This window comes from Lynx canadensis, chromosome D1, assembly GCF_007474595.2.
Source record: "Lynx canadensis isolate LIC74 chromosome D1, mLynCan4.pri.v2, whole genome shotgun sequence".
In the NCBI taxonomy this organism is placed as follows: Eukaryota; Metazoa; Chordata; class Mammalia; order Carnivora; family Felidae; genus Lynx; species Lynx canadensis.
This window is the reverse complement of record NC_044312.2, coordinates 100,753,918-100,773,436: the sequence shown is the minus strand read 5'-3', so window position 1 is coordinate 100,773,436 and position 19,519 is coordinate 100,753,918. Positions and strand designations below refer to the sequence as shown.

The window sequence follows — 19,519 nt, the reverse complement described above, 5'->3', positions numbered from 1 at the left end:
TTTTTTTACATCTTGACAGCAACATTACCCCCCAAAGAGAAATATTCTCCCAGGTAAGGAAAGATATGACTGGGCACTTAATCAACAATGAGCAACAAATTACTTCATGGAGTTGTTAAAACATTTTGTCCCCAAGGCTGCTTGTTCAAAATTAAACTCACTGAGGAATCATGCTCTAGAGAACTGAGATCTTTTACATGATCCATGTTTTCAGAGGCTTCTAGCCAATCACTTCAGGAGAATTAAGTAGAAAAAAACAGCAATCTAAAAGCAAGGAACACGTCACTTATTAATACCAAAAATACAAGATTGCATGAACAAGAATTCTTTATTTTTTTAATTTAATTTGATTTCTTTTAAGTTTATTTATTTATTTTGAAAGAGAGAGCACATGAGTGAGCATGAGCAGTGGAGGGGCATAGAGAATCCCAAGCAGGCTTCCTCACTGTCAGTTCAGAGCTCAATGTGGGGCCTGAATCCATGAACCATGAGACCATGACCTGAGCCAATGTCAAGAGTCACTCAACCAACTGAGCCACCCAGGTGCCCCTTTTTTATTGTAGAGTAAGGGAGAGGGGCATAGGGAGAGAGAGAATCCTAAGCAGGTTCCATGCTCAGCACAGAACCCAAGGCAGGGCTCAATCCCACAACCTGGGATCATGACCTGAGCTGAAATCAAGAGTCAGACACTCAACTAACTGAGCCACCTAGTCACCCCAACAATTCGTTATTTTCAATTCATCAGTATATATTTGAAATTCTCAAGTTGAAGAAGACACTGGAGTGAAGTAAAAATCTTAAGTCTTTGTATAAAAAAAGACATACTTAATAAGAATGGCACAAGATTATTGGTAATCAATGTTAAAAGTTTCCATTTGACGCAGAGGAGGTAAAACCCACATATAAAATTCCAACTGAGAAGTTTTGCCCCAAAGAAGAGAATCTTTCTTAAAAAGAATAAGAGATAGATGATATGGATATATAATTTGAAAGAGACAATTACAAAGTAATATAAGAAAAAAAAACATAGAAACTAAATCTAGAAATATTTGAAACTGGATATTCAGATGCCTTTTATATAACAATGTCAGGTCCTTTGAAACTCTCTACACATGATTTGAAAAGCGTATTACTTCTTTTTTATGTTTATTTATTTAGTTTGAGAAAGATAGAGGCATCATGACAGGGGAAGGAGCAGAGAGACAGAATCCCAAGAAGACCTGGGTCTTGAACTCACAAAATTGTGTGGTCATGACCGGGGACAAAACCAAGAGCCAGGTGCTTAACTGTCTGAGCCACCAAGCTCCCCAAAAAAATACTATTTCTTTACTGAGGTTTATTGATATGGAATTTTTCTGTCTCTTTTTTGATATTTGGCCTTGACTCTTTCCTTAGCTTCCTTTCCTTGAGCTTTGCCATACATTCCTTTACTTGTTTGAACATCTCTAAGATGGTGTGTTGAAGTCCTTGTCCAGTCATCAGAGCTGGACAATTTCTGCTGTTTTATTTTGTTTCTTTGAATGGGCCATACTTTCCTCTGTGTGTGTGTATTTGTATTTAAAAAATAGAATATCAGGGGCGCCTGGGTGGCGCAGTCGGTTAAGCGTCCGACTTCAGCCAGGTCACGATCTCGCGGTCCGTGGGTTCGAGCCCCGCGTCGGGCTCTGGGCTGATGGCTCGGAGCCTGGAGCCTGTTTCCGATTCTGTGTCTCCCTCTCTCTCTGCCCCTCCCCCGTTCATGCTCTGTCTCTCTCTGTCCCAAAAATAAATAAACGTTGGAAAAAAAAAATTTTTTTTAAATAAAAAAAAAATATATATATATAAAAAAAAATAGAATATCAATAAAACCAGGAGCACATTCTTCGAATTGATAAAATTTAACCACACTCATCAAAAAAAGGAGGGATGGGGGAGAGAGATGACTCAAATAGACAAAACCAGAAATCAAAGAGGATAAGTAACAACCAACCCCACAGAAATACATAGGGTTATAGAGAATATAAAAGTAATGGATACATTCCTATGAAAAAATACCTCCCAAAACTGAATCAGGAAGAAATAGAAAATTTGAACAGACCAATTACCAGCAATGAAATTGAATCAGTAATCAAAAAACTCCCAACAATCAAAAGTCCAGAACCAGATAACTTCACAGGTGAATTCTACCAAACACTTATTTTTTTCCTACCAAACATTTAAAGAAGAGTTAATACCTATTATTCTTAAACTATTCCAAAAAATAGAAGACAAAGGAAAATTTCCAAATTCGTTCTATGGGGCCAGCATACCAAAACCAGATAAAGACATACCAAAACCAGATAAAGACAAAAAAAAAGAGAACTATAGGCCAATGTGGCTGATGAACATAGATGCAAAAATCTTCAACAAAATATTAGCAAGCCAAATCCACAATACATTTTAAAAAGTCATTCACCATGACCAAGTGGTATTTATTCCTGGGTTGCAAGAGTGGTTCAATATTCACAAATCAGTTAATATGATACATCACATCAACAGTAGAGAAGATAAAAATCATATGACCATTTCCATAGATGCAGAAAAAGCATTTGATAAAGTACAATATCCATTCATGATAAAAACCCTCAATAAAGTAGGTTTAGAGGGAACATATCTCAACATAATAAAGGCCATATGTGAAAACCCCAGGTTAACATCATACTCAAAGTGAGAGCTTTTCTTCCCCCCACATTGGTCTCTGTGCTAACACGGAGCCTACTTGGGATTCTGTCTATCCCCTGACCAGTGCCTTCTCTCTCTCTGTCTCTCTCTCTCTGTCTCTCTCTCTCTCTGTCTCTCTCTCTCTGTCTTTCTTTCTCTCTCTCAAAATAAATGAACATTAAAAAAAATCTATACTCTGAAAATTATAGAACTCTGATGAAATAAATCGAAGAGGACACAAAAAAAAGTAGAAAAGCATTCCAGGGTCATGGACTGGAAGAACAAATGTTAAAATGTCTATACTACCCAAAGCAATCTACATATTTAGTGCAACCCCTATCAAAGTACCACCAGCATTTTTCGCAGAGTTAGAACAATCTTAAAATTTCTATGGAACCACAAAAGATCCCAAGGAGCCAAAACAATCCTGAAAAAGAAAAAGAAAACTGGAGGCATCACAATTCCAGAATTCAAGCTCTGTTATAAAGCTGTAGTCATCAAGACAATTTGGTACTGTCACAAAAATAGACACATATATCAATGTAACAGAATGAAAAACCCAGAAATGGACCCACAACTGTATGGTCAACTAATCTTCAACAAAGCAGGAAAGAATATCTAATGGAAAAAGGACAGTGTCTTCAACAAATGGTGTTGGGAAAACTTGACTGCAACATGCAGAAAAATGAAGCTGGACCACTTTCTTACATCATGCACAAAACTAAATTCAAAATGGATGAAAGACATAATGTGAGACAGAAAACCATCAAAATCGTAGAGGACACACAGGAAGTAACTAACCTCTTTGACCTCGGCCGCAACAACTCCTTACTAGACATGTCACCAAGGGCAGGGGAAACAAAAGCAAACATGAACTATTGGGATTTTTAAAGAAAACAATCAACAAAACTAAAAGGCAACCTATGGAATGGGAGAAGATACTTGCAAATGACATACCTGACAAAGGGTTAGTATGCAAAATCTATAAAGAACTTACCAAACTCAACACCCAAAAAACAAATAGCCCAGTTACAACATGGGCAGAAGACATGTATAGACATTTTTCCAAAGAAAATATCCACATGACTAACAGACACATGAAAAGATGCTCAACATCACTCAACATCAGAGAAATAGAAGTCAAAACCACAATGATATGCCACCTCGCACCTGTCAGAATGGCTAAAATCAGAAACACAAGAAACAAAAAGTGTTGGCGAGGATGTGGTAAAATGGGAATCCTCATGCATTGTTGGTGGGAATGCAAACTTGTGCAGCCACTATAGGAAACAAAATGTTTTCCTCAAAATGTTAAAAATAGAACTACCCTATAATCCAGTAATCACACTACTGGGTATTTACCCCCAAAATACAAAAACGCTAAAACAAAGGGATACATGCACCCTATGTTTATTGCAGCATTATTTACAATAGCCAAATTATGGAAGCAACCCAAGTGTCCATCAACAGATGAATGGATAAAGAAGTAGTGTGTGTGTGTGTGTGTGTGTGTGCGCGTGTGTGTGTACATATACACAATGGAATGTTATTCACCCAGAAGAAGAAAGAAATCTTGCTATTTTCAACAATAGGGATGGATCCAGAGAGTATAATGCTAAGTGAAATAAGTCAGAGAAAGACAAATACCATATAATTTCACTCATGTGTGGAATTTAAGAAACAAAAGAAATGAGCAAAGGAAAAAAGAGAGAGAAACCAAGAAACAGACTCAACTTTAGGAACAAACTGATGGATTACCAGAGGAGAAATGGATGGAGGGATGGGTGAAATAGGTAATGGGGATTAAAGAGTACTCTTCTCATGATGAGCACTGAGTAACGTATAGAAATACTGAATCCCTATCTCATACACCTGAAACTAATATAACACTGTATGTTAACCATACTGGAATTAAAATTAAAAACTTAAATTAAAAAAGTAAGATTCAGAAAACTATGCAATACTTAGTATAATTTCAACAAAAGCAGGAACACTCTACACAATATATGTTCAGGATACATACATATGTAGTTAAACTGTTTTTAACTATGGTTATCCAAAATTCAGCATTAAGATTACCTCTGGGAAGAGGCAGATGAATGCTATCAGGGAAGTATGCATAGGTAGTTTCAATGATATTGATCACATTCAAGGTTAAGAGCCTATCACATGTAAAAGTAAATTGCATATATCATTCAGTATGCATGAAAAATAATAAAATTTTAAAATAAGTTATAAAATCTTTTTTTAGTTAGAAAAGAAAACTCTTTCAAAGCATGATGATGTTCCGTGTTACAATGAAAGCAAGTTCATTTTCTTCCTAGTTTGCAGTGTTTAGGGATCGGCTGCAGACAGAAAAACCTGTTGTCGATTTTTACACATAACAGTGAAAAACAAAATTTTATTTATTCCAAAGTAAATCATTATTAGGTCTATCAGGACAAAGTACTTAAGTTGAATACAACTTTTGGGGGAAACACTGTTATGCAAAATAACACATTTCTTTACCCATATCTTTAGTATCATGAAGACAAAGTAGGTTCTATCTTCCTGTTGAAGAATGGTAACAAAATGTACATAACAGCTAATGAGGAAAAGCATAAAATATATTTATAATTGAATTAGTATGGTTTTCTGTGCTCAAATTAGGAACTAGAATCTGTTTTCATCATCAACCATCCCCATACAGGCTCATAACAAACTGGAAAAACATACAACATCCCTTTTAACATCCCTTTGTTAAATTTTTAACAAAATTTCTCACTGATAGCATCTAACCAAACACAATAACATCTCCCATTTAAATGTCCTGAACTGCAAAAGCATAGGCATTGACCTGAGGAATGGAAATCATCTTAAGGACAAGATGCATATTGCAGCTACAGAAAGTTTCTGTGCTGATAGAATAATGAGCATTAAAATTTATACACCACTCTTTTGGCCCCAGTAATTTGTTCTAAGTATTAGCCAAATTACTTTCTCTTTAGTTTGGGTGAAAGTAAATTTTCAAAAGTAGGTTGTTTCACATTTAAAGTTTTAAAACTCTTCGGGTGCCTAGATGGTTCAGTTGGTTAAGCGTCTGATTCTTGATATCAGCTCAGGTCATGGTCTCATGGTTCATGGGTTCAAGCTCTGCATTGGGCTCCTTGCTGGCAGTGCAGAACCTGCTGGGGATTTTCTCTCTCCCTCTCTATCTGCCCCTCCTCAACTCATGCTCACTTTCTCCTCTCTCTCAAAATAAAAAGACATTTTTTTAATTTAAAAACTATTGTTTCTAAAGTTCCATTTCAATATAAACCAAGAAAAATAAGGCTACGAGGTGAAATTAATTGTATTTTTACTTGTAATGGGACAAATTTTATTCAACCTCCAGAATTTCCCTATTAGGTTGATTATTACCTCAAAAGACAATCCATTCCACTTCTTGATGACTTTGTGTAAATAAAGAGAAACATCTCTAGAGAATCCACTGAATTTACTAAATCCATTGTCAGAATTTAGTACCCTTTTGTTGCTTCAGAATTAACCATAAATGTGTTCAGTGTCAGTGACACATGCTTATTTTACTTTTGGTTACATTTTTACACCAGAATTTTTCCATAGCATTTTTCATCTCCGAATTTCTCAAGGTGTATATTAAAGGATTTAACATGGGAGTGATAACTGTATAAACCAGAGTTATGGATTTATCAATGGACAAGTTGGAAACAGGTCTAACATACATGAAAATGCAGGGAACAAAAAAGAGGACAACCACTGTGGTGTGGGAACTGCAGGTGGACAGGGCTTTGCGCCTTCCTTCTGGACTGTGACTTTTAAGAGAATTTAGAATGACTCCGTACGAGATGAGCAGAAGGATAAAGATGACCATGCAGATGGCTCCACCATTGGCAACAACAGTGAGGCCTATTAAGTAGGTGTCAGTGCAGGCAAGTTCCAGTAATGGGTACATGTCACAGATGAAGTGATCAATGACATTGGGGCCACAAAACGGGAGGTTGTACACAAAGAGAAGTTGAACCATAGAGTGCATAAGACCTCCAACCCAGGCCACCACCAACAGCAGAATGCAAACCTGTCGATTCATGATAGTCAAGTAACGCAGCGGCCTACAGATGGCCACATAGCGATCATAGGCCATCACAATCAGGAGGAAGACCTCAGAACCCCCAAACAAGTGTTCTAGGAAGAGCTGGCCCATGCAAGCTGGGAAGGAAATTGTCTTTTTGTCACAGAGTAAGTCTATAATCAATTTGGGAGTGATGACAGTGGAATAAACAACATCCATGAGTGACAGATAGGTGAGGAAGAAGTACATGGGGGAGCCCAGAGAGGGGCTGCCAAAAACAGTCACCACAATGAGCAGGTTGCTCATTATTGTCACAATGTAGGTCAGTAAAATCGTGACAAATAATGCTTTTTGCCCTTCAGGATCCCGGGTGAGGCCAAGGAGGACAAATTCCGTCACATTGTTACTGTTTCCCATTTCCTCTTTCTATATGGCCTGTTTCAGGGATGAGAGCTCAGAACAATGCAATCTGTAATGGAATCGTGAACATGGCTATAAATACATCCATTGTTAAGAGCACATCTTCATCATTAAGTCTTTTCTACAGCGGTTTATACACAATAAACAGCTAGTGGTAACTATTGAGTTCTTCCAAAATGCCTGTTACACCTTCCCTTGATGGTCCTATTTGTCTTCAGATGATCTTGTTGTCCTACAAGAAAGAAGTTCTATCTCTAAGTCTTAGGGGATCGTCTATAGAGAGGAGTAATCAAAAGCTCAACTATCGACATAGATTTATTATAGCCTTATTTAAACTATGTCTGTTCTTGGCACAGAAGTCAGCAGTCACAAACAAGGAAAGGATCCCTGCTCTCCAGAAACTTACTTCCTGCTGGTGGCAATAAACGCTACATAAATCAGCATAGAGTCAGACTTTTGAGGTGGTAGTACGTAGTTGCAGTGAGTACCTTTACAGTGTGATGTATCCAGCACCAAAAATAGCATCTCTTGTGTAATAATTCACTTAATAATACTATGACATTCCACTATTAGATGTTCAGACTAGACTCTGATGTAAAGACTAGATTTAACTGTATCAAATAACTGCAAAACTATTTAGCACATTGTTCCCTATTACAATGACTTGGTATGATTCTCAATCAGCTTTGTAAGGAGTTGGAGTTCTCTCCATTTAATGTTTGCCCACCCCACAATATCTTAACACAAATAACTCTCTAGATTTTCAGCAAATACATTTGAACTGAACTGGAGAGACTTGCGATTTTCACAAACTGTTACATTAGCACCTGGTATTTTTTTTTCAAAACTCTTGGCATGAGCTAGGTATTGAGGGAAGAGAAACAGACGCTGAAAAGAGGGGTAGAGTACAATGGGACATGGTTTCACTTATAATGCTTCTTAGGTACTGAGAGCACTCAAAAATACAACTTCGTTGCCCAGGTTGCAAAAAACAGCACCCTCGGGGGAAAAGCCCAAGCTCAGTGTAAGAAGGCATGGGTTTGAGTCACCTTCTAAATGTCTTACAAGCCTGTCTCAGCTTGCTCATTGGAAACTAAGGGGGTCAAACTCATCCACCTCAGAATCCTTTCCAGTCCAGTGCTCTGTGAGACCTTTGTGCAGCCCCACCCCTTCTATTCTGCTGACATTTCCTTCTATTTTCATATTTTTATAATTACATTAAAATTTCCAATCTTGTTACTGTTACTTGAGAAAGGCTAGCCAGTGGCAACTGGGACTTGATCATTACTAAGATCAAATCATGACTACAAGTTTCTCATTCAGTGTGCACCTAGTTAAGACCCAAAACATCCTTGGAGAGGGAGCGTAGTGCAGTGTTGAATAATGTGGGTTCTGGAACTTCATTGCCTGTGTTGGAATCCCAGCTCTGCCATGTGCCATCTGGGCAATGTTGGGCAACTTAACCTCTCTGTGTCCCAGTTTCATGATTTGTAGAATGGGGAGAGCAACAGTTTCTACTTCTTAAGTTTGTTGTTTTATTACAAATAAAGCATCCGGAACCTGCCTGGCACCTATTTAAAAGCTCAGTAAATTGTACTATGATTAATGTTCTTGAATGTTTCACTATTAAATTGTATCAGAACAAATCATCTGAATCTTTGTCAATTTAGTAAATATCATAGACATAGTCCCAGGTAAAAAGAATATTGCACCTCTAACTCATGAACCACTTGCTGTGCATAGGATAGGTTTGTATGCCTTAGGAATTACCCATTTTATTACATATGAGCAGTATTATTTACATATGATGAAATGTGACTTGTCTAGAAGCAAGCAGAAAACTAGAGAAAAAAGGTAGAAAATGAAAGAAAGGAAGTATCAAATCAGAGAGGAGAAATAATATTGAAGATATGAATATCCTCAGGTAAAAAAGAATATTAATGTAATAATTAAGTGAGGTTAGTATTCTTTTAAAAATATTATTCAGGGGTGCCTGGGAAGCTCAGTCAGTAAGCGTCCAACTCTTGTTTTCAGCTCAGGTCATGATTTCACAGTTGGTCGGATCGAGCCCCAAATTAGGCTCTGCGCTGAGAGCACAGAGCCTGTTTACAATTCTCTCTTTCTCCTCTCTCTGCCCCTCCCTCGCTCATACTCTCTCACTCAAAATAAGTAAATAACTTTTTTAAAAAATCTTATTCTGAAAGTTTTTAGTGAGGAAGTGCTAGAAGTGCTAGAAGGCAAATCCCCTGAGCCTTCCAGGGGTCACTCAGGAGGCATCCTGGGAAGTCATAGCAATTAAACACAGAGCACTTCTTGGTAAGGAAAAAAAAAATTCAAAAAGAATAAAAGCACTGATTCCTTAGAGACCCTACATCTGAAGGGAAGGACAAAATTAAATGAGAGAAGAATTGTACAGATACAGACACAAGCCCAAACTTTTGGGTTATTCAGTGCTCAAGGAAATTAAAGAATTAAATAAACCTCATATATAGACAAGTTGATTCCAATCCCATGGATTTGGGAGGGGAGGACACGTGAAGAAAAAGCTTGAGCTTTCCTTAGAAGCCAGGTGTGACAAATGATCTCCATGCTTCATTCACATTGTTACTCCATTTGGTTGGGGGGTGCTATTATCGTGGAAGTTCTAGATTGATAGAGCCACTTCTGTTCAAGAACATAACACTACAAGGCAGTCTATATATAATTCTTATTTTTCATTCATTATTTTCTGCAAGAAATAGTGTTCTTCACTCTTATTAATCCCCACTTTGGATTTCACCAAGATAAATCTTCTACTAGCCAGTTAAATTATTCACATGTAGGAATGAAGCATATAAACTATTCTCCAGAGTTTAAGTCATCAAAGATTTCATACTATAAAAACGGACAGATAGACTTACTAGGCTTTAATAACTGAAACCATTAAGTAAACACAGTTCTACTTAAAAGATATAATTTACATAGTTTGTTATGAATATATCTTTTAAAAGATAAATTAAAATACCATGGTAACAAAAATACTATAGTATTTTACAAATTACAGTTTTATGTCTCTCTCAATGGCCAAAAGTTACTCACGAGCACGAATTTCTTCATGAATATGCAGCAACATAGTACCAATGAAAATTTTAAGATTCACACATAACAGTGAACATCAAGCTTCCAGAACAGAATAGGCATTTATTTATTCCTCTATATTCCTCTATATTCCTCTATATTCTTATTCACACTTGATATGATATACAATCTTAAATTCTCTAATTTATATATCTAACAGTAATTACAAATATTAACATGCTATGTAAAATAGCCCACGAACCTACTTTATAATTCCGTTAGTTTATTTCAAATGCATTATGTGTTCCTCTTTGTTATTTGGCTAAATGGACAATAAAAATCTGTCAGGTTATAATACTAATACCAAATACATTTTAGATACACTGGCTAACTTCAGTTTTGCTAGCTTAACTTCCTCAATCCAGTCTTTCTCCAATGAAAATATATGGTATTTAAGACATTAGCTACAGGGGCGCCTGGGTGGCGCAGTCGGTTAAGCGTCCGACTTCAGCCAGGTCACGATCTCGCGGTCCGTGAGTTCGAGCCCCGCGTCAGGCTCTGGGCTGATGGCTCAGAGCCTGGAGCCTGCTTCCGATTCTGTGTCTCCCTCTCTCTCTGCCCCTCCCCCGTTCATGCTCTGTCTCTCTCTGTCCCAAAAATAAATAAACATTGAAAAAAAAAATTTAAAAAAAGACATTAGCTACATTAAATATATTACATGAATTTTCATTGCATATACCTTGGTTGTTTTAAGGACTTACCTCTTGGGTCATTTCTTTGGTCATTAAAATAGTGCTTCTCTCACTGTGAGTAATTGTAGATACTTCACAGAACTGTGGGTGACCATAGAACACATAATAATATATGCCTGAACAGTGCATCTAAAAACAGTTCCAATTGACCACACTTTCTACATTTCCATGAGGGTTCCCCAACGTCTCAGTCTTTCAGATAAGTGTAGAATTATCCAATGTGCATGTCTAGGTTATAAAGACACATAAATACAACATATTTACTGTGCAAATATAGTTGAACATTCTCACTTGCTGGGAAAATGACCTCAAAGCAAAACAAAATTTCTATGTCCAAAAGGCCATACAAAAATTATCCTAATTAGTAGAAATTAACTTGGACAAGCCTGTTATTTGTCAACATAAAAATGCCCAAGATTTTATAACCTCAAAATAGTTAAATAAATCTCTTATTAGACATTTATGATGAGACAACAAAAAAAATATTTTCTTTTGAGGATTGGGATAACATTTATGTCTCTGTACATTAACATGTCTCTGTGCCTAACAAGAAAAATTCTGGAATTTGCTTCCTGGAAGACCAATGACTGAGCAGTCTCTCAGGTGAGAGAGAACTCTACCTGTTCACTCATTCAAAACATATGTATCCTTAAGGTCACTTCTTCCCTAACGGAAGACATGTTTCTACCTTTCCCCACTTTTCATCCAAGAGAATTGGGCTCTTCCATATGTAAGGGCTCTTCCCTCATACAAGTAATGAGGGATATTTATACACAGGAAAATATAACAAAAAACCATCTAGGTAATTAACAAAAACTCCAGCCTGTGCAGATATTTGAGTTGTCAGAAATCTCTTGGGCCAGTGTATCAGGAAAATAATCCTCCCATTACTATGTGCAGACACAGCCTATGGCTTTCTATGTCATTACTGTTTTTAATGAAAGAGAATGTAAGGTCATTATAGATTAGTTTATTAGAATATGTGCAACAAATTCAAATAAAGTAAACACTTCTGGACAGTTTTTCTCCCCTAGAACAATCTCTAGAGAAAGAGTGACTTGGTTCTTGCCAAGAAAGAGGCACAGACAGTCAAATATGTGAAAAGCATATAATTTAAACAGAAAAAAAAAAGTTAAACAAATGATAAATTGTGAGTTTATAGTAGGAAAGATTAGGTAAGGGAAGTCATATTTAAGCCGGCATTAAAGAACCAGTCTCAGGCTTACGTATCCAATCATATCCTCAGCAGAGGAGGTCTTTCTTGTAGCTGTTAGAATCTCTGTTTATGAAATCCTGAGGCTCAGAGGCAGAAGGCCCCGGGATGAGGGAAGTCACTGAGGTTAACACTGCAATTGTTGAAAAGATAGCTAATCACAGTTCCGGACTCTGGGTCGCAGTGGATGCTGTTTATCAAAGCCTTAATCTATGTCACCTCACACCATAATGATTTTCAGTTCATTAATTCAGTCCCTTAATTTCATTCCAGGGTCAATTGAGTAACTGTTTCTATAAGAAATAAATTATTTTCCAACTAGAGCCTGCTTGTACATCAAATCTCTGAGGGCTTCCACATTTACTCATTTTCCCTGGCTTGCAATGGGCTCCACTGAGCATCTTGATCTCCACATACGTTTAGTTATATATTGCATTTTCTAGATCATAAGGATCATAGATAAAGATTCATTAATCAGCAAAACTAAAAGACAACTGATGGAATGAAGAAGATATTTGAAAATGACATATTGGACAAAGGGTTAATATCCAAAATCTATAAAGAACTTACCCAACTCAACACCCAATACAAATAATCCAGTGAAGAAATGGGCAGAAGACACGAATAGACACTTTTCCAAAGAAGATATCCAGATGGCTAATAGACACATGAAAAGATGCTTAACGTCACTCATCATCAGAGAAATACAAATCAAAACCACAAAGAGATACCACCTCACACCTGTCAAAATGGTTAAAATTAACAACTTAGGAAACAACAGATGTTGGCGAGAATGCGGACAAAGGGGAACATTTTTGCACTGTTGGTGGGAATGCAAAATTGTGCAACAATTTGAAAACAGTATAGACGTTCCTCAAAAAATTAAAAATAGAACTCCACTACAACCCAGCAAATTGCACTACTAAGTATTTATCCAAAGGATACAAAAATACTGATTTGAAGGTTCACATGCACTCCAATGTTTCTAACAGTATCCAAATTATGGAAAGAGCCCAAATGTCCATCAACTGCTGAATAGATAAAGAAGATGTGGCATATATATATATATATATATATATATATATAATGGAATATTACTCGGTGATCAAAAAGAATGAAACCTTACTATTTGCAGCAATGTGGTGGGAACTAGTGTATTATGCTAAGCAAAATAAGTCAGTCAGAGAAAGACAAATATCACATGATTTCACTCAGATGTGGGATTTAAGAAACAAAGCAGATGAACATAGGTGAAGGGAAGGAAAAGAAGATAAAAATGGAGAGGGAGGTGAACCATAAGATACTCTTCAATACAGAGAACAAAGTGAGGGTCGCTGGAGGGGAGGTGGGGGGAGAGATGGGCTAAATGGGTGATGAGCATTAAGGAGGGCACTTGTTGGGATGAACACTGGGTGTTATATGTAAGTGATGTATCACTAAATTCTACTCCTGAAACTATTACACTATATGCTAACCAACTTATACTTAAATTTTAAAAGTCTGACTATCCTGACTGTGGTCCTACATTTAACTGGATAGGGAGAGGGACCGGTGGGTTCTTTCCAGTCACCATTTCCAAGCCACTTTGAATAGGAATGAAGCTGCCCTGAATCCTGTAGACCCCTCAGTTATCAGTTGAATACCACAGAGGGACTCCAGTCCATGCCACATGAAGCAGAAAAAATACCCAGCTAACCTCTGCCAGAATTGCTGGTCCACAAGATTGTGAGGCAAATTTAAATGGTTGTGGCTTTAAGTCACAACATTTCAAAGTCTTATGCCATGTAGCAAAAGATAACCAGAGCAAAGAGTGGAAGCTGGAACTGTGGTGCTTCCATAACAGAAAGGTAAAGTACATGGCATTGACCCTGGCCCCAGGAGTTGCTGGGAGCTGTAAGGGCTTCGAGGCATCTGTAGGTAAAGCTTTGTTGAAGGACAGGGTGGACTGTGCTTGGAGGCTGAAGAGAAAGTGATTCATGTTACCAAGTGCTAGCAAAGTTTGGTAATACCCTCACCTGTAGTAGTGTGGAAAATAGGAACAGGTGGGGGAGCAGGTGGATTTGACTGTGATTTCCAAGCATAATACTGAATAGGCCAGCTGGTTCCTCAGCCGTGTATGATATGTTGAAGGATGGATAAAGAGAGGTGAGGGGTGCCTAGGTGGCTGTCAGTTGAGAATCTGACTCTTGGTTTCAGCTCAGGTCATGATCTTGTGGTTTTGTGAACTTGAGCAAACCCATGTTGGGTCTTGGAATTCTCTCTCTCCCTCTCTCTCTGCCCCTCCCCAACTCATGGTGTCTCTGTCTCTCTCAAAATCAATAAATTAACCTCAAAAAAAGAGATAGGTGAGTTAAAAGCATGACTGTTCTCAAGTTCTCAAGCAGAATTCAGGAGAAACATGTAAGGAGTCAAGACCTGCTGGGTTCTGGTATAAAGCTGGTTCTCATCCATAGCATCTCCAAAGAGCAAAAAAGCTCTCAGAGTAAGAAATGGCACCAGAAGAAAAATCATCTCAGTGTTGTAGATGTAAGACCCTAGTGAGACTTCGGAAAGATTTAAGGTGTGTCTCATAAATTCTCTTAACTAGGTTGTCCACCTCCAAAACATATGCAGGACACAGGGAAGAAAGAGCAAGTCTCTAGTTCTTAGACTTTCTTTTTTCAATTCACAAAGTCTAATTTCATTTACTTGTGTTTTCACAGGGTTAATCGATACAACTGATATATAACCTTGTGTAAGTTTAAGGTGTACAACATGTTGATCTGACATATACATATATTGCAAAATGATTACCACAATAAGGGTAGTTAACATGTATGTCACCTCACATAACTGGAATTTTTGTGGGGGATGAGCACATTTAAGATTCGCTCGCTCAGCAACTATTTCTATATAATACATTATTGTTAACTACTGTACCCTGCTATACATTAGCTCCCCAAAACCTATCCAACTTATAACTAGAAATGTGTACCCTTTAACTAACATTGACCAATTTCCCCCACCCGCCAGGCCCTGGAAACCACCATTCTCTTGCCTTCTACAAATTGGGTTTTTCAATACCACATATAAATGAGATGATAGAGTATCTGTCTTTCTCTGTGTCACTTATTTCACTTAGAGTAATGCCTTCAAAGTCTATCATGGTGTTTCAATTGGCAGGATTTTCTTCTTTTTTATACCTTAATATATTCTCTTGTATGTATATACCACTGTTCTTTTTCCATTCATCCATCAATGAATGCTTAGATTGTTTCCATGTCTTGACTATTGTGAAAATACTGCCACAAACATGAGAGTGAAGATATCTCCTCAAGATTCTGATTTCATATTCTTGGATATATGCACAGAAGTGGAATTTCTGGATATTATGGTAGTTCTATTTCACTTTTTGAGCAATCTCCATACTTTTTTCCAGAGTGGTGAAAAATTTATATACCCAAAGACAGTGAACTAGGGATCCCTTTTATCTACATCCTCACCAGCAAATGTAATCTCTTCTCTTTTTGATAACACCCATCTTAACAAGTATGAGGCGATATCTCATTGTAGTTTGAATTGCATTTCCATTGTGATTAATAATATTGAGCACCCTTCCATGTTCCTATTGGTCATTTGTATGTCTTCTTTGTAAAATGTCTATTCAGATCCATTGCCTAGTTTTTAATCAGTTTTGTTTTGTTTTGTTTTTCCTATTGGTTGTATAATTTCCTCATACATTTTGGATATTAACCCCTTGTGAGGTATAAGACTTGAAAATATTTTCCCCCATTCCATAGGTTACCTTTTCATTTGGTCAGATGCAGTCTGGATCTAGAACTCGAGATCCTGAATTTCAAGCTGATGTCAGGATGGGATGAGATCTTAACTGGCTTAATACCTTCTGTGCCCTCCCTCCGAAAGTCCTGAACTGCCATTTTACAAATCTGACAAACTCACTGGAGAGACAGGCTACATGCAAGAAGAAGGAGTCAGGAGAGCCTGGTCTTCTAGCTATCCCTGCCAAGGCACCACTCACAAGAGTAAAGTCATCCAAAATACTCCCTAAAAGCCAAGGGAGCTCAGTCCATGCCACATGGAACAGAAAAATTGTTCAGTCAAGTCCTGCCAAAATTCATATGTGCTCAGATTCAGACCTGTGTGTGGCAAGATATAGCCCTGTGTGTAAATACATACAAACCTGTGTGTGATCATATCAAATACATATACATACACATAAGCATTCATATGCATAGTCAGATATTGACCCATGTGCTGTCAGATACAGACCTCTGTGTTCATATATAGACACATCTAGAAACTGGACAGGCATTTGTAGACTTATGGAAGTAGTGTAGTTTGGTATGAGCTTATGGACAGTATTTGGGCAATAAGTACAAACATCAACATTTAAATATGTATACCAATTGATCCAAGAATTCCACTTCTAAAAACTCATACTTACACAATTTCAGTAAGACTTCATTGCAGAGCCATAGGGAACAAAAAAAATTGGGGAAAATATGGCAAGGACTGGAAACACTAATTTTACCGTATCTTCATAAAGAAGTTAAGCAGTATGAGCAACCTGAGAATGGGTTACACCTATAGACAGGTGTGGAAAGGACTTCAGGAGGCTGAGTAGTAAATGTAAAAGTTATACACAAGGACATAAACATGAACACATATGTTTTATTAGCAAAGATTATTAATAGACCAACTTTAGAAGCAATAACAATCTTAATACAATAACTATGTATGTAAGAAGACCTGGGACTATGTGAGGGATGTGTAAAGGTCTGTCTTTATATATATATATATATATATATATATATATATATATATATATATATTTGCAATGACATGGATGAAGCTAGAGAGTACAGTGCCAAGCAAAATAATTCAGAGAGAGAAAAATACCACATGATTTCACTCATGTGGAATTTAAGAAACAAAATAAATGAGCAAAGGGAAAAAGAGAGAGAGAAAGACAGAGAGAGAGATACAAATCAAGATATAGACTCTTAATCATAGAGAACTGATGATTACCAGAGGAGAAGCAGGGTTGGGTTAAAGAGGTGATGGGGATTAAGGTATGCACGTATTATGTTGAGCACCAGGTGATGAATGGAATTGCTGAATCACTACATTGCACATATGACGCTAATAAAACACTGTATGCTAAAGAAGAAAATCAATCCAACTAAATATAAAAATAAGAATTCGAATGAAAGTAATAAATTAAGTATAGCCAATAATTAAAAATTCATGTAACTAGGAACACCTGGGTGGCTCAGTCAGTTAAGTGTCTAACTTGGGCTCAGGTTGTGATCTTGCTATTCATGGGCTCAAGTCCCACGTGGGGATCTAAGGTGACAGCTCAGAGCTTGAAGTCTGCTTTGGAGTCTGTGTCTCCTTCTCTTTCTGCCCCTCCCCCCTCTCACTTTCCCTCTCTGTCTCTCAAAAATAAATAAGGCATTAAAATTTTTTTGAAAGAAATATTAGTGGAACTACAAAAATGTCATTGGTTACTTCATTACATCTGGAGATTAAGAGTATACTTCTCATGATGAGCACTATGTATAGAATTGTTAAATCATTATATAGTGCATGTGAAACTAATATAACACTTTATATTAATTTTACATGAATAAAAAAATAAATACATAACAATTAGTGTAACTATAAAACTTTCATTGACTACTCAATTACATATTATTTATTGACTCCTACTGTAAGTGCATTTACAGTAAAACAGACGTTAACATTTGAGGAGATGGGCACAAATGTTAAATTATTTTCTTCATGGTAGATAATACACTTATCTACTGAGAGATATAACATTTCTCCTCCAGAGTTTCTTCATAGCATTTGTCATCTCAGAATTTCTCAGAGTGTAGATCAGGGGGTTCAGCATGGGGGTTATGACTGTATAAAACACACTCAATAATTTGTCAATGGGGAAGGTCTTGGCAGGTCTCATGTACATGAAAATACACGGCACAAAGAAGAAGACCACCACAGTGATGTGGGAACCACAGGTCTGGAGGGCTTTCCGCCTCCCTTCTGGACTAAGGTTCTTTAGAGAGTGCAAGATGACACCATAAGAGATGAGCAAGAGCACAAACACAATTGTGCAGATCAGTCCTCCGTTGGCCACCACTAACAGGCCAATGACATGGGTGTCAGTACAGACCAGTTTCAGTAAGGGGTACATATCACAGGAAAAATGATCAATGACATTAGGGCCACAGAATGGGAGCCCATAAATAGTGCTAACTTGAATTACTGAATGCATAAAACCCCCAACCCAGGACCCTACCAGGAGCACAACACACACCCACTGTCTCATGATAACCAAATAATGCAAGGGCTTACAGATGGCCACATAGCGGTCATAGGCCATCACCAGCAGAAGAAAGACCTCTGATCCACCAAAAAAGTGCTCTACAAATAGCTGGGTCATACAAGATTGGAAGGATATGGTGTTTTCCCCAAAGAACAAGTCCAAAATCAATCTGGGGGAAATGCAAGAAGAATAAGTGACATCCATAAATGATAAATTAGCAAGAAACAAGTACATAGGCGAGCCCAGGGTATTACTGACAGTTACAGTCATGACAATGAGCAAATTGCCCACCATGGTGAAAATATAGAAAAGCAAGAACATAACAAAAAGGACCTTCTGTTCCTTTGGATCCTGTGTGAGACCCAAGAGGACAAAGTAAGTTACATTGTTTCTTGCTTCCATCTAATCTGCATAGGAGGTGATTTCTCATGTTAGAAGCAGGAGATCTATAAAACAAGGGAAAAATCTTTTAAATGCATTATAAGAGTAATCTTTCATTGATTCATTCAATTAAAAAATGTGAAAGAGTGCCTGCTTGTGTCAAATAGTTTATAGACATTGTGATTTCCAAGTTGAATAAGCCATGGTTTCCTACATTTAGTGATAGCATACATAATAATCACCAAAAAGTGACAATATAAAAACAGCCCCACAATGTGAAGGTCACAGAGTAGGAATATATCTACCAGACAGGAGTCAGAGGCTTCCCAGAGGTGCAATGCTTTAGCTGAGTTTTAAAGGAAAAGTGGAAGGATGAGAAAAGAGGGCAAGGGAATTCCATGAAAAGGTGCATAGTTTATAAAGTCACAAAAGTGAAATACTTCAGACCAATGTAGTGTAATTGACATATTCAATATGAGTAGGTCAAATTAGGAATAGAAGGTCACTGAAGGATTGTGTCTTCCCTCACTGGTACTTCTCAGTGGTTGGATATGCCCCCTTTTCCTGACTAATAAATGGGGAAGCACACCAGTGTTGTGTCTCTCCCTTAATTTTTAACC

At 37.3% G+C, this 19,519-nt stretch overlaps 2 protein-coding genes across 2 annotated transcripts; both read right to left on the bottom strand.

Moving 5' to 3' along the window:
• Positions 1–6,223: 6,223 nt before the first annotated feature.
• LOC115525473 (olfactory receptor 4A5-like) lies at positions 6,224–7,168 on the bottom strand. The gene has a single exon (XM_030332682.1). The coding sequence runs from the start codon at positions 7,163–7,165 to the stop codon at positions 6,224–6,226; it is 942 nt and encodes a 313-aa protein (XP_030188542.1). The 5' UTR covers positions 7,166–7,168.
• Positions 7,169–17,990: 10,822 nt separating this feature from the next.
• LOC115525403 (olfactory receptor 4A47) lies at positions 17,991–18,920 on the bottom strand. The gene has a single exon (XM_030332591.1). It carries the CDS (start codon positions 18,918–18,920, stop codon positions 17,991–17,993), a length of 930 nt encoding a protein of 309 aa, XP_030188451.1.
• Between the last annotated feature and the right edge of the window lie 599 nt (positions 18,921–19,519).